Source organism: Podarcis liolepis (assembly GCF_965112155.1).
Source record: "Podarcis liolepis genome assembly, chromosome: Z".
In the NCBI taxonomy this organism is placed as follows: Eukaryota; Metazoa; Chordata; class Lepidosauria; order Squamata; family Lacertidae; genus Podarcis; species Podarcis liolepis.
In genome coordinates, this window is record NC_139570.1 from 49981347 (window position 1) to 49993475 (window position 12129).

The following is a 12129-nucleotide window of genomic DNA, read 5'->3' on the forward strand; positions in this document are numbered from 1 at the left end:
AGGCTGACTATTGCCAATCTCTTCTGCAGATGCCAGATCAACATCAATGACTGTGACCCCAATCCCTGCCAGAATGGGGGGACCTGCCAGGATTCCGTAAACCGGTATCGATGTGTGTGCAGTGCCAGCTACACTGGGGAGCGATGCGACATTGACGTAAGCCAATGCTTCCTGTGCGTAGTGGTGGGCCAGGCGTTTGTCTCTTAAGGCTAAGGCAGTTTGGCCGAGAGGGAAAGGAACTGTTTATAAATCCTGGTCGGATTCAGAGGCAGGGCGGGGGGCACTGGGTCTCCTCCCCACAACTTTTGCACCAGGAGCGTCCAGCATTTGCACTCGGAACTTATTTTAAACATCGGGCCAAAATGCTCTCTCTCTGTCCTTGGAGGTTTCGAAGCAGAGGTTCGATAGTCAACTGTCATCTATTATTTAGCCGAGATTCCTGCCTTGCAGGGGGATGGACTAGATGACCCTCAGGACCCTCCCAACTCTAGGATTCTATGAAAATGCAATCAAATAACTCCCATTAGCATAATTTTTGGATGGTTGTGAAATTCAGAAAGTTTTAAGTATTATTGGGGGGGGGCATAGGTCAGTGACGAAGTGTGAGGGAACAGGGTCCCCAGGAGGTGAAGAGGGACAGAGAGGCACATTGTTGGTCAAGTGCCCTGGGGAGAGGGGTCTGTGCCTGTATGTGTCGAGGGCCAGGAAATCTATATGAATTTTAAAATAAGGCTAAGAATACCCAAACCGAGCATGCTGTTTGCTTGTGGTGCGAGAGAGTTGCTAGATGCTTTGCTCAGCAGACAGGGGAATAAGTCTGTGCATGCTCCTCCTTGCATGGAATGTGGTTGCATGTGGGTGACTGGGGACTGGTAACATACTAACCTTGATTGCATGAACCTGTCCTTAATGCCATTGCATGTCTGCAGGGGAGACAGGCTCTCTGCTGTTGCTGTTGCAGCTGTGCCTCCTCCGGCTGATGCTTCTAAACAAGCCCTTTGTTTAGAAGCCTTTGCATGCCTGAGTCTGAGGCAGCAGCCCCACTGCCTCCAGGGGTCTTGGCGCTGGTCCCTTCCCGTGGGCTTCCTGCATGCTGATGCTTGCTCTGCTGCCTCTTCTCTTTCATTTCATTTCTAGACCACAACTAACCTGTGTGTCTGGCTCTGAACAGTGCACCCTCCGCGGCCTGGCCCTTCTCCCCATTGTGATGCTGTCCGGTGGGACAGAGCCTCCTGAAACCTGACACAGAACATGCTCCACCTTGTTAAGTGCACCAGATAAAAGGTTTTGAGCTGCAATCTGCTGGCCCCACGCCAGGGTGGAGAAGCTGCTTGCTTAAACTGCCCTCTAATATAGCCAAACCCTATTCCAATTGCACAACACATCTGATATATCCAATTGCAAGGCTTAGGAGCTCAGAATCCACCCAATTACCTGCTTACAAATCTCCCTCCCGGTTTCTCTCTGGGAAGGTAGCGGTGGCTTGGCCAGCAAGCATCTTAGCTGCTGAGCTGACACACTGCTGTTTTTAGTAAGGCTTACGCTAATCTTGTGTCCCCGAAACAGTTCTGTGAGTAAGCTCTGAGCTGTAGGTGGCTGCTTTTCCTGTACTGCCGTGGACAGCATCTGCATGCAAGTTCCCTGGCTGAGGATGCATTAGCCAGACTGCCACCCTGGAAGGGGACCAGACATTGATAAGGTGTGCATGTTGTGAGATTAGATTTCTTCCTGCTGATCTGTAGAAAATCTTGCACAGGCAATTGGTGCTTCCTACTAACCACCCTGCTCAACACTCATAACAGGAACAGGGAAGTGTTCCCATATGACAAATTGTCCCAAAGCAGCACTCTTGCCTCTTGAGGGCAGAGGCTACACTCCCCACACCTGCTTCTGTGCATGGCTGATGTTTGGGGCTGCATTTCCTTTCTAGCCACACTTGTGAAAGGTCAGGGCTGCAAGCGGCTAGCATTTTTGAACTGGCAGGGATTGCAGCCAATTGGATCCTAGCTATGCCTCCCTCCTAGAGGGAGTTCTAGTGCCTGCTTTCTGCAGCCAGAAATCCATCCCCTTTCTCCATATCCCTGTTCAAGACCACTGACATTTTGCTCCTGAGCCTTGGCCTACTTTTAACACTGACCTGGGGGACAGCATGCACCCCTTCCTCTCCCTCTCAAGTGCCACACAGCTGCCAAGTGACTCCCCCACTGCCCGCCGAAGGCTCATTCTTTTTCCATTAATTTCTCTTGCAGAGGGGGACGCCAGGTGCTCTCTTCCCATTCCCATTAATTGAAGTAGCGGTGCCAGTAGCCTGTGGTTGCTTGCTGCTACTCATTATTATCTTCGTGCTTATGATCCTCACGGCCCGGAAGAGGCGCCAGTCTGAGGGGACCTACAGCCCAAGCCAGCAGGAGGTGGCAGGAGCTCGCCTGGAGATGGACAGTGTGCTCAAGGTGCCGCCGGAGGAGCGCTTAATATAGGCCCTGCTCTAGCGAGGCAAAGGGGTGCCTTGGCAAGGCCTGCACTGAGGTGCTGGGCTTGTCCCGGGCTGTGCACCTGCTCGCCCACCTCACCCAGCTCCTTAAGCGCAGTGGAGTTGCAAGCGCGTGAGTGGCTGGGCCACAGGTGCACCTGGGAATGGCCGAGGCTCCCCACCCCATTCTCTGTGGCTCTTTCCCAGAGGCAGCAGTTAGGCATCCCTCTTGCCCCCTTCCCCGCCCATCCCTTGGCTCAAGGTGGAGCCTGCCCACAGGCCTCCCTTGCAAAATGCTGTTCTCACAGGCAGAACTGCAGGCTGCCTCTGCCTGATTATGCCGGGGGCGCTTTCCCAAGACCAGCACCAACACCAGCCAACCTTCAACAGAAACAGCACCACCGATCCTGCCTCCCTGTCAGACATGGCTCCAAGGGGTGGAGAGACTTCTCAGAATCCACTGAGAACATTTGCACAAACCAACTCGTTTTATAAAACAGCCCCCTTTGGGGGTGGACTCTTTTGACATCCCCACAGGTACCATTTGTTGGTGGTGCTAGTGATGGAGATGGTGAATGTTTGTGTGTGCTTATTCAGTTCTTCTTGCCAAATGGTGTGGGAGGAAGGCCGTAGGATGGAGGAGGGATTGTGGCCCCTTAAGGATTCAGTAATGGCAGAAGCCAGGTGCAGTGGGAAGCAGCAACAGAGCCTGCATACGGACATGGTCCTCTCTCCCCCTCCCTTCTTGCCCACCCACCCACCCACTTGAGATTGAGACTCATTAATAGCCCTCTGTCTCCCATGCTGCTGCCACCATCTCAGGTGGTAACTGTAAAGCTGCTTGGTTGGCTTCCTGGCTCAGGGATGCTCACCTGTAGATTACCAAGCGATGTACAGAACCTGCCCAGCGATTGCAGGGTTTCACCTTGTCTGAAATGCCACTGCATCTTGTTCCACCACAGCGACCAGCTTGGGCCCAAGTCAGCAGCTCCACGCTGGTAGGCACCGTGGGAGCAGCTGGGGGCGCAGTGCTTATCACCCTCTTCGGCCTCTCCATGGTTGCCATGAAGAAGAGGAGGGCCACCCAAGGAACCTACAGCCCCAGCCGGCAGGAGAAGGATGGGGCTCGAGTGGAAATGTGGAACGTCATCAAGCTGCCACCACTGGAGCGGCTGATCTGAATGCCAAGGAGGTGGCAGCTGTGTGCCCATGAACTCAAGACTGCAACGATTCACTCCCCATGGCGCTTCTCAGGTGTGGCTTCATCTGGTCCCTCCTTGCAGCATAACTAACAGGCAAGAGAGTCAGATTCCCTGTTGCTCCACTGGGCCTTCTGTGCTGGGGCGACATGTATTCGGTGAATGGTTAGCCAGCAGTGGAAGAACACAGTGGAGAGTGTTTCAGGGGCCAAAGTCCTGCTGTCTGCCTGACCAGAAGCACCTGATGCCTGCACTGTTGGTCTACTTACAGGGAGAAGCTGAGCAAAATCCAGGGCTAGGAACTCAGCACAAACCTTGCATGGGTCATTAGTCAAGCAGTGGCATGGAGACAGAACAGGGTTGGATGAAGACTGGGAGCAAGCACTTCTGTGCTTGTTCAGACTAATACCACACACATCTCCAGAATCCAGTGATAAGCAGAGCCTTCCCTTTGCTAGAACACAGTGTGTCCCTCCCTACTTGCTGAGGCATTACCAGAACTAATACTCCAGTGAACTGCAGCTGATTGCCAAGGATGAACCGCAATGCAGTGGCCTATAGTGCCTTGTGAACAAGCTACCCAAGACAGTATTAGAACAACTGGAAGTGCAGGTGGGGCCTCTGTGTTCCCCCTCCTTCCAGAGACAGCTCCCGTTTTTGTTGCACAAAGTAAGAGCCCCCAACCAAGACCTTCTCTTTCCTTGGTGTCACAAGGCCGTTGCTTTGAAAATCCCCTTTCACCTCCCAAGGTGGGAAACTTGCAGGTTTTGTTCATTTTCAATTTGTCCTAGTCACACTCTTGTCCTCGTATTTCCTTGCTTGGGGTTTATTGGCGAAGGATGAGAACAGTTTAAAAAGAAAAAGAGCAATAAAAGCAGATGTATGTACAACAATCAGCCAAAACAAAGAAAATAGCAGCTACAAACTGAGCGTGAGGCATCTTGCTTACAGGACAGGGAATCAGTTAAGGCAGGGGAAAGATCCTGGGGCTCTTCACGTCCCCTTTGAGTCCAGGTCCCACCCCCACCCCCAGGCTCCTGGTCACACTGGCTGGGGCTAATGCGAGCCAGAAACTCAACAAAAGCAGGGGGAGGGTATGAGGAGCCTAGAGTTGCCACTTTTAGTCAGGCAAAAGAAAGGACAGGTCGAGGAAAATACGGGACAGGTGGGGGGCGCAGGGAATTGGGGGTTAAAAATTACCAGGTACAGAAATGACTTAAAAGCAATCCATGACACATGGGGGTTAGAGTTTTATTCAATGAAAAAACGGGAGGGGGGGCTCTCCCTTTCTGACTCGTGAGTCTCCGTCTCTGACCCTTCTACCTCTGCCCATGCAAAAACCCTCTTTCCCCCAGTCTCCACCAGGGCTGTACAACGCCCCCTTTCCAAGTCTGCCCCCTCTGTCCTTTCTGCACTCTTCCGCACTGAACCAGACCCCCTTTGCCTTCTGAGAAAAACCCTCTCTCAAGCTCCCCCCCGCCCCCCCCAGCCCATGACCACTCACTCTGGGCGCTCCTCCTCATGGACCCACCCTCTGCCACCACCAACACAAGCTCAGGCTCTCGCTCGCCTCCCACCAGACCCACCCTCTGTTTTGAGGATGAGCTCGAATATGTGAAAAAGTCATCGTGTTTGAAGTCCAAACTACATACTGCTGCACTGCAGGGGGTTGGACTAGATGACCCTCAGGGTCCCTTCCAAATCTACAATGCTATGTGCTAAAGGACAGGCGACACTTTTCTCCAAAAACAACTAACTAAGTAAATGGATGATCCCATTCTTCTGGAGATGGGTGGCAACCCTACAGGAGCCCCCATTCTTTAGTTGGGGGTCATACAAGAGCAGGAGTCACTCTCTGCACCCCAACTGAACAAAATGAGGGTGAGATTGGCAGGTGCTGCTGCATGGGCAGGCAGAAGCACTGGGCAAGGGGTGGCAAATCCTTATCCTGAAGGAAGAGGGAGAAGACAGTGGTCAGGTTGAGGAACGTGGGAACCTGTCAGATCAAAGGTTTATCTAGCTCAGAATTTTCCACACTGACTTGCAGCAACTCCTGATTTTTTTTGTGGTTGGGGGGCAGTGGCCATTCCCAGACCTATCTGGAAATGCCAGGGAGTGGACCTGGGGAAACTTCTGTAACAAAGCATGGGCTCTACAACTAACCTGTCCAACTCCCATCCCTGTGGAGTGCAAGGGGGAAAGTATGGCCTGCAGCATTAGCTCTCAGAAAATGTGGGAGCGCTCCAGAGCAAAAGAGGGAGAGATGCTTCTCAGATGAGGACAGCCATCCATCCAGCAAAGGGAAGCTGCTCAGCATTGGCTTCTAATATCTATTGGGGACTGGCACAAGGCTAGCCACGCAGAACCCCCTCCTCTGGTAGCCATGGTCAGAGCAGGGGAGCATCAGACTCCCTCCCACTGAACTCCCCACCCCCACAGGAAAGACCAGCTCAGCCTTTCGCTGTGCGCTGGCTCCTCTTTCTGCACCATGTGCCCGAGACAAGATGAGCACCTGCATGGATATGGCCAACTGCGGCCCAAAATCATTAGTGTTTTCAGTCCAATTACCATCAACAGGAGTGAGAAATATTTTAGCAAACGCTATCTGCTCCAAGCACCAAAGCCCAGCTTAATAAGGGGAGGTGTGAATTCCTATAGACTGTTGAAGGGAGGGAGCGCCCCGGCTGCTGCTGCTGCTGCGAAGTATGATTCGTACTTCTGCTGTAAATATTTTAGAAATGCTACCTGTGCAAAAGAGAACTGATTCCACAAGGGACTGGCCCGACACATAGCCCTCTCTGAGGAATCTGCCACACACCCTACCTCTCCTGACCCTTTGGAAGGGCCACTGAGCCAGACACCCCCACCCACAGCTGAAGGCTTGTGACCAAGGCTAGGTCCCCAGAAGAGGAAAGGGAAATCCTGCTGCCGGGGAGGGTTTCCACGTCCATCACTAGTGGGAGGATCCCAGCACTCCTATTAATTAAGAGTGTTCTTCCACCAGATTCAGATGAACATTCCCACCCCACCTCCTCTCCTCGGTGTGTTAGCTGCTGCAATGACAACACATCCAAAAGGAGGAGGAAATCTAGCCCCCTCTGTGAGCCTTGGCTGAGCAGAACATAATGCCAGGCCTCTTCCAATGGATGCGTTCCATACAATTCCCACCGTGACTGTGAGAGGCCAGGCCCATCCACTGTTGCAGAGGGGAGTCGGGTCAAGCATGCACACGGAATCATAGACCTGTAGAGCTGGAAGGGACGTAAGCAGGTTTGCTGGGCAAGCAGCGGTTCCATGTGCGTGTGTTGATGGGGCTTGGCAAGGGCTGAATTCTGCTAGCCCAGCTTCCCTCCACGAGGCCCTTAGCTACCCTCCCTAGCAGTCTGTTAGGGAGCCCAACACCATTCAGCACGAATGGCACAATGAGAACCAAGCGTGCCCTGACGAAGGTTGCCTGCAAGAGGGAGCTTAAACGGGTGGCTGTGGCAAGTAAGCCAAGCCAAGTAGAACACCACCTCTCTCCCAAAAGATTCAGCCTTAGAGGCGGGTGGAACACTTTCGCCCTTGGGCATGAGGCAGGATCTGCAGGGCCTGTGCCTCAAAAGCAGCATTTTCTTGTCCACCCTGCTCAAGAATCTCTCAGGCCTCTTAAGGGGAATAAGGCAGTGAGAAGGCAGCAGTTCATTGATTCCTGAGGTGAGGGCTACAGCCGAGGAAGCAGACTGAGAATCGTAGCACTGCCTCCAGCTCCACCCCATGGATCCCAAACCCTCAGTCAACAGGAGGTGGGGCACTTTGGGGCAAAAACAAAGACACTTGCCGTGAGGGGATCCTCCAGCAACTGTTTGCACCTTCCAAGGAAGACTGCCCTTGTAGTAGGGTGACTGTGGATTGACTGAGACACTCCCACAGAATCTGGACCAGCGCCTTACCTACCTGCTTGGTGTGGCAACCAGCCTTGTATTTACCAGCACTTGGTACAACGCATACCTGAAGTTTTCCAGGAGGTGGCAACAAGGAACCATCTTGTGTCAGACACATGTCCAAAACGAATCATGCAGAGGAACCCAGTTTCTCTTGTTATCACATCAAAACAGGTTTGTGAACCAGCCTTCAAAGAACAGCCCTCCACCATGAATGAGAAGTCATGACTCCTTGTCTGCCCCTCTCCTATTTTTAGATTTGCACCTGAGCTCTGAGCATCACAGAGGCCCAACTTCCGCTACAGATATAAACAAGTGTTTTTAACCTCTCTGCTGTTTAATTTATGGATGTTTTTTATTCTGTTTCCCCACTGTGAACTTAACATACTTTTGATATTTAATGTTGGATATATTTTTTCACAAAGCTGCTGTGCTACAGATTATGTACGTTCCTTTTTTTTTTTTTTTTACCAGACTGGTGATTGTTGTAATTAAAATTTGCATCTATTTGTTCAGCTTTCACCATTCCACAAAGAAATGCATTTGCAATCAGAAAGTTGAGGGGAGTTTGATGGGGCTTTTGAAACTCCCCCAGGGCAAACAGTAGCTCCATAGCAACTCAAGCATGATGCACATTGAAGCATGATGCACATGCTTCAATAGAAAGAGGAGGGGCGAGAGAAAAGGCAACCAGTGCCGTTCACAGTTTAGCAGGCTGCACTGGATTCTAAGCTTATTATTACTAGCAGTTTCACCTTCACCGGTTAAATGTTTATGAACAGCTCAGCCAATGGCTAGAGGCATCTGCATCCAGTTTCCATCCTATTTAAATATGCTCAGCAGACAAGATGCCAAGCAGTAAATTCAGCATTCTGATCTTGGCTAGGAGGAACAGGCGCAGCTGCCAGGTGTCTTTTCTGTGTATCTCCTGAGGTCCCATTGCATGTGATAATGCTTCACTTTACAGGCCAAAAATAAGGAATGATATTGCCAGGTCCACCAGGAGGCTGGTGATGACAGCACAGAGGAGGAAGTGAAGGATGTGTTTTCCTATTTCTAATGGGATTGTGGTGTCAATATTCCCATCTGAATGACCTTGGAAACATTTTTTTGTACTCCTCTGTGGTCCTATTACAGGGGTGACGAACCTCGTTTCAGCATGCCAGAAGTGGGTGCAGCAACAGTTGTGGCTCTTACCGTCATACAATGAAGTCATGCTAAAGCTAGCTTTCTTCTCCTGCATGCACACTGCACATGCGCCCCTCTGCATTCTCCATCCAAGCAACCAAGAGCTATGGACACACTCTAGCCAGGCAGAAGCATTTGAGGAGGGCGGGGAGTATGGGCTGAGGAAAGTGCGAAGGGCCAGTTAGAAGGGCAGGGAGGGGCCCAATCAGCACAAAGGCGGCCCTCTCTAAACTTTGCTCTTACTTCCCACTGGCAATAAGGTTTGGGCATGCTTGCACATGTTCAGTTCAAATACTTCATTTAAGTAGCATTGCTGACCAATGATCTACTGTATTTGATGAAAACCCCATCCTGCTTTTTAAAAGGTCTGAGTTCAACACTTCATATAGACAGAAGAAGATGTCATTTGCATCATGTCCAGGGGCTTCCCCTTGGCCATAAAACAGCCCCGTGACAAAGGGCATGCTCTGCTGCAAAGGCCAAACTGAGCCTTCAAAGCACCTTGCTCAGTTGTTTCACGTTATCAGCTGCTGTCCTTCCCAGAACGTGGTTAGGCAGTTTTTGCCACTCAAATCCCTTCCTTCCATCCCAACCAACACATCTTGCTTCTTTAAAACACTGAATTCATTGAGACACTCCCATCTTTCCCCCCTTGTTTCTGTCAGTGCCTCAAAACTGGTTTTTTCCCACTACCCCAACCCCTAGAAGAAAACTAATGTAGGGGGTGCATAACTCTTAAGTTATATTTCAGAAAACGGGTAAAATATTACAGGTGGGGTGCACAATAGGTGGAGGAGCACCTGCCACACCTATTTTGATAGGTGGTAAGCAGGAATGCGGGAACTGTGGTGTGTCGTAAGAGGGACTGAACTGTACATGCTTGGCTCAACTCCCTACAATGGAGCCAAATTTGGCAGTATGTGCCGCTTGGAACCCCAGGCTACCTAAGGGCCCAAGGTGGCAGAACTCTGTGACAGCCCACTCATAGAAAGGGGGCAAGTTTGGCCTCTGACCAGTGACTGCAGTTCATTCCTTAGGCAGAATGGTGAAGGGGTTAGTTTCTTTCACCTGCCATCCCAGTTTTCTGCCCACTCAAGCTGCCGCTCACTTTAAAAGTTGGATTTGAACTGCAGTAAAGGTAGAACCACAAATACTCATACAACTGAGATCACATCCAGGAGTGGGGAGCCCTTTTCAGCCCAAGGCCCACATTCTTTACTGGGCAACGTTCTGGAGGCCATATGTCTTTTTGCCAGAGGCAAAGATGGGTGGAGCAACTGACGTCTGCTTTTCCTTTGCAGAATAGGCAAGTTTCTGCACAAACCCACGTGTCCCTCTCTTACCTTCCATCCAGACAACCAGGAGGCATGATCAGAGTTCAGGGACACATCCCTGGCAGGCAAAGACACTTGGAGATGGCATGAAGCAGGGGCGATAAGGGGCATGGCCTGGGGACAGTCCTGAGAGCTTGGAGCAGGCATAGGCAAACTCGGTCCTCCAGATGTTTTGGGACTACAACTGTGGTCAGGGATGATGGGAATTGGTCAGGGATGGTGGGAATTGTAGTCTCAAAACATATGGAGGGCCGACTTTGCCTATGCCTGGCTTGGAGGCTAGGAAGGCCACCATATAGGGTTGAGGGGATCCACATGTGGTGAGCAGCTGGCAGCCCTAATCCCTGCTAGCTACTGATACTCTTGGCTGATCAGGTCTTGCATGAAGCCATGACCCAGCTGCTGCCTTAAAAATACCACATGCTACTTTGTTGAGCCAGATCAAAAGGCCAGCATCCTAACCGTGGTCACTCAGCAATAGCTCTGGGCACCTGCAAGCTGGAACTGGAGGACAGCACTGCCCCCTGACTTCCCCCAGCACACACCCCAAGCCTGTATGAAGCAGACCAGCACTCTCCTGCTTAGTGCGCTTTAAATATTTTACTATTCAGAACTAGGCAATATCAAAACATCTTTCCCCACCCACCCACACCAGCAAAAAAGAAATAATACAAACCAGACAGAATGCCTAGTAAAAGCAACAGTACTTGACAGAAGTGTGATGACATGAACACAGTGCCAAGAGGTATCCCCTGACAGTCAGCATCTGAAGGAATCAAAATACGTTCTTGCACTGTACAGGCTCAAGCATGGAGAAAGAAACCTCAATAACACTTCAGCAGCAGGAAGGAAACTGCAAGGAGGTCACAGAAACAAAGGTGGTGGCAGCAGCAGCAGCAGCAGCAGCATACACTGGAGAGGAAAGCGGCAGAGACTGGCTCCCCCTGTGTGTGCAGGTGACTTCTGGTGTATACAGATTCAGTGGCAAATTAATCACGGTCCCAAAGGTGTGTTTTTTATGGGGTGGTGGTAAATCTAATTCAGCCAAGTTTTTTAAAACTCAGAAACTCAAGTGACCAAATGAACCAGACTGCTCTATTAACTGCTGACATTTCCAGGGCTGCAAAAGGCCCAGGGCAAACACAGCAGTAGGCTTTGTAGTTGGTTTGCAGCGTTCTGGTGGTGATCAAACTGGCGTTGGCTGTGTGTTCTTTGCTCATAAAGGAAGCTGGACGCAGCAGCGTGGCTCCCTAGCAAGGGATGGCAAGGGAGGAGGAATCAGGCTGCCTTCTTCATGCTCCTAAGCAGCCTTGCCCTTCCTGGCGCCCTCCAGGTGGCTTCTGGGCAGCATCACACAACTGTGCTGGTTTGGGGTTGAAACGATTTGCAGCCCAAAACACCTGGGAAGAACCAGGCTAGAAAAAGCCGCTTTTACTAAAGAGCAGTTTACACCCAGATTTAAAACGTGCTGTGAGAAGCCCACACTTGTCCCCCCGTGCTCTACAGTTTTGACTTTGGGGTGCTTTGCTGCTGCTCACCACAAACAAGAACTCTTTACACCTTGGTCGTCTCCCTTTTTGGTAATAAGATAAGGTACGATTACATCTACTCGAAGTACTGCCACCTAGTAACATATATATATCTATATATCTATATAATATTATATAATATTATATAATATTCACACACAGTTATATAGGAGTTTGGGGAACCATGATAGGGGCATCGTGTGTCTTGCTCTGAAAAGGTCCACTGCTGGTGATTCCAATTCTCTGATGAGCCTGAGAAGGCGCTTACCCTCCTAGCAACCCAGCAGTGCGGTCCTCTCCAACATCGACAGAGAAACTGGGAGGGGAGCAGGGACCCCTTTGCGAATGGGTCCCCCGCTGTGTGCAGAGGTTGTGGGGTGGGGGAACAGTGCAGGGAGTTCAAAGAGCCACATGTCCACTAAATCAAAAGTGCACTGGAATGAGGAAGAAGCTATTAACAAAGAGTCCCGGTTCAAAAGTCCAGTG

The 12129-nt window shown here is 50.9% G+C and overlaps 1 protein-coding gene across 1 annotated transcript in view; it reads left to right on the forward strand.

Annotated features, from left to right (window-relative positions):
* CRB2 (crumbs cell polarity complex component 2) overlaps nt 1-8112 on the forward strand; it is a 67123-nt gene extending 59011 nt beyond the window's left edge. The window contains exons 12-13 of the mRNA XM_083485709.1: nt 30-156; nt 2250-8112. Coding sequence (XP_083341835.1) covers nt 30-156; nt 2250-2477 — 355 coding nt within the window. The 3' untranslated portion in view covers nt 2478-8112. The remainder of the gene's footprint in view (nt 1-29; nt 157-2249) is intronic.
* Nucleotides 8113-12129: the final 4017 nt, after the last annotated feature.